The sequence below is a fragment of the Mandrillus leucophaeus genome, unplaced genomic scaffold, assembly GCF_000951045.1.
Source record: "Mandrillus leucophaeus isolate KB7577 unplaced genomic scaffold, Mleu.le_1.0 Scaffold4, whole genome shotgun sequence".
Classification (NCBI taxonomy): Eukaryota; Metazoa; Chordata; class Mammalia; order Primates; family Cercopithecidae; genus Mandrillus; species Mandrillus leucophaeus.
Genome location: NW_012104253.1, coordinates 974738 through 975955, shown reverse-complemented (window position 1 = coordinate 975955; position 1218 = coordinate 974738). Strand labels below are relative to the sequence as shown.

The 1218-nt window shown below is 48.0% G+C and overlaps 1 protein-coding gene across 1 annotated transcript in view; it reads right to left on the bottom strand.

The window, feature by feature from the left end:
• The window catches only part of CDC42BPB (CDC42 binding protein kinase beta (DMPK-like)), a 99332-nt gene that overhangs the window by 38084 nt on the left and 60030 nt on the right, over positions 1-1218 (bottom strand). Inside the window, exons 15-16 of the mRNA XM_011991792.1 lie at positions 443-687; positions 224-329 (exon numbers count right to left, since the gene is read on the bottom strand). Coding sequence (XP_011847182.1) covers positions 224-329; positions 443-687 — 351 coding nt within the window. The remainder of the gene's footprint in view (positions 1-223; positions 330-442; positions 688-1218) is intronic.

The window sequence follows — 1218 nt, the reverse complement described above, 5'->3', positions numbered from 1 at the left end:
AGCCAAGATCGCACCACTGTACTCCAGCCTGGGGCAACAGAACGAAATTCTGTCTCAAAAAAAAAAAGATACCAAACTTTCAAGACTCAAGAATGACATTCTATTCCTCCATAAATATATATACCCACTACGTACATACCCACACAAATTAAAAATTAAAAAAAATTTTTTTAAATTACAATTTTCCTACAAAGTGCTAACTCAGGTACTTTGAATTAATTACCTTTTCATTTTCAGCGGTTAGCTTCTTGTTTTCATCAAATAGCATTGCTCTTTCTCGTTCGTATTTATCTTTTATTGTACCTACCGCCTCCTCCATCTCGTTATGCCTGCCAAGGTGAGTGAGAAACAGTTTTAAAAGCTCGTAACTTCGCTAATGTTCATTATCTATGGCATAGGTATCAGCTCCCATCTTCTCAACTGAGGAGCCATGAACACCTACCGTTCTCGCCTTGACTTTTCTAACTTATCTGTTAACATCAAGATTTCTTTCTGCAGAGCCAGCTGGTGGCTTTCTGAGTCATGCACCTCCTTCTTCACATTTTTCACTTCGAGCACATGGCAGGCCTCACGTCTGACCAATTCCTCTTCATAAAATAAGACTTTCTTCTCCAGCTCGGATTTGATTTTGGAAATCTCCTGCTGGTGCTCTAAAGTGGCACCTGCTCCCCGGCCTCCTTGCTTCATCTGAAGACAAAGGTTAACATAAGTTGACGAACCTCTGTGTCCTCAAGGGTCACATTGTCCTTTCATCCCCTTTCATCCCCAGCAAGTGCAGACACCTTCCCAAGGACCGTGTATGCCTGGACTACACCAGATGATGTAGCTGACCTGGCTAACGTGATCCAGATTCTAGGGGGTCACAGCAGGAGACAGCCTTGCAGGGGGATGTGCCCGGGTCTGCCTGGGACCCTGAAGCTCTGCCCCACACCCTGTTCATTCAGGCCTGCAGCATTCTTCTGAGGGCTGACTCTGTGCTAGGCCCCTCCTTGTGACTGCGGTGACACTGAGGTCTCTGCTCTCACGTGGTTGGCCGGAACTGACAGCAAACCAGTAAACGGGCGGAGGGGCTCTGCACCCCAGCCGGGTTGTAGGGAGCGGAAGGTGTGCCGGGATGGCTGGGGCAGCATCTGTAAGGTGCTGGCCTATTAAGTGAGGTGTCAGGCTAGGGGCAAAGAACAAGGGCACAGGCCGGAGTGAGGTGGGACGTGCTGGCAG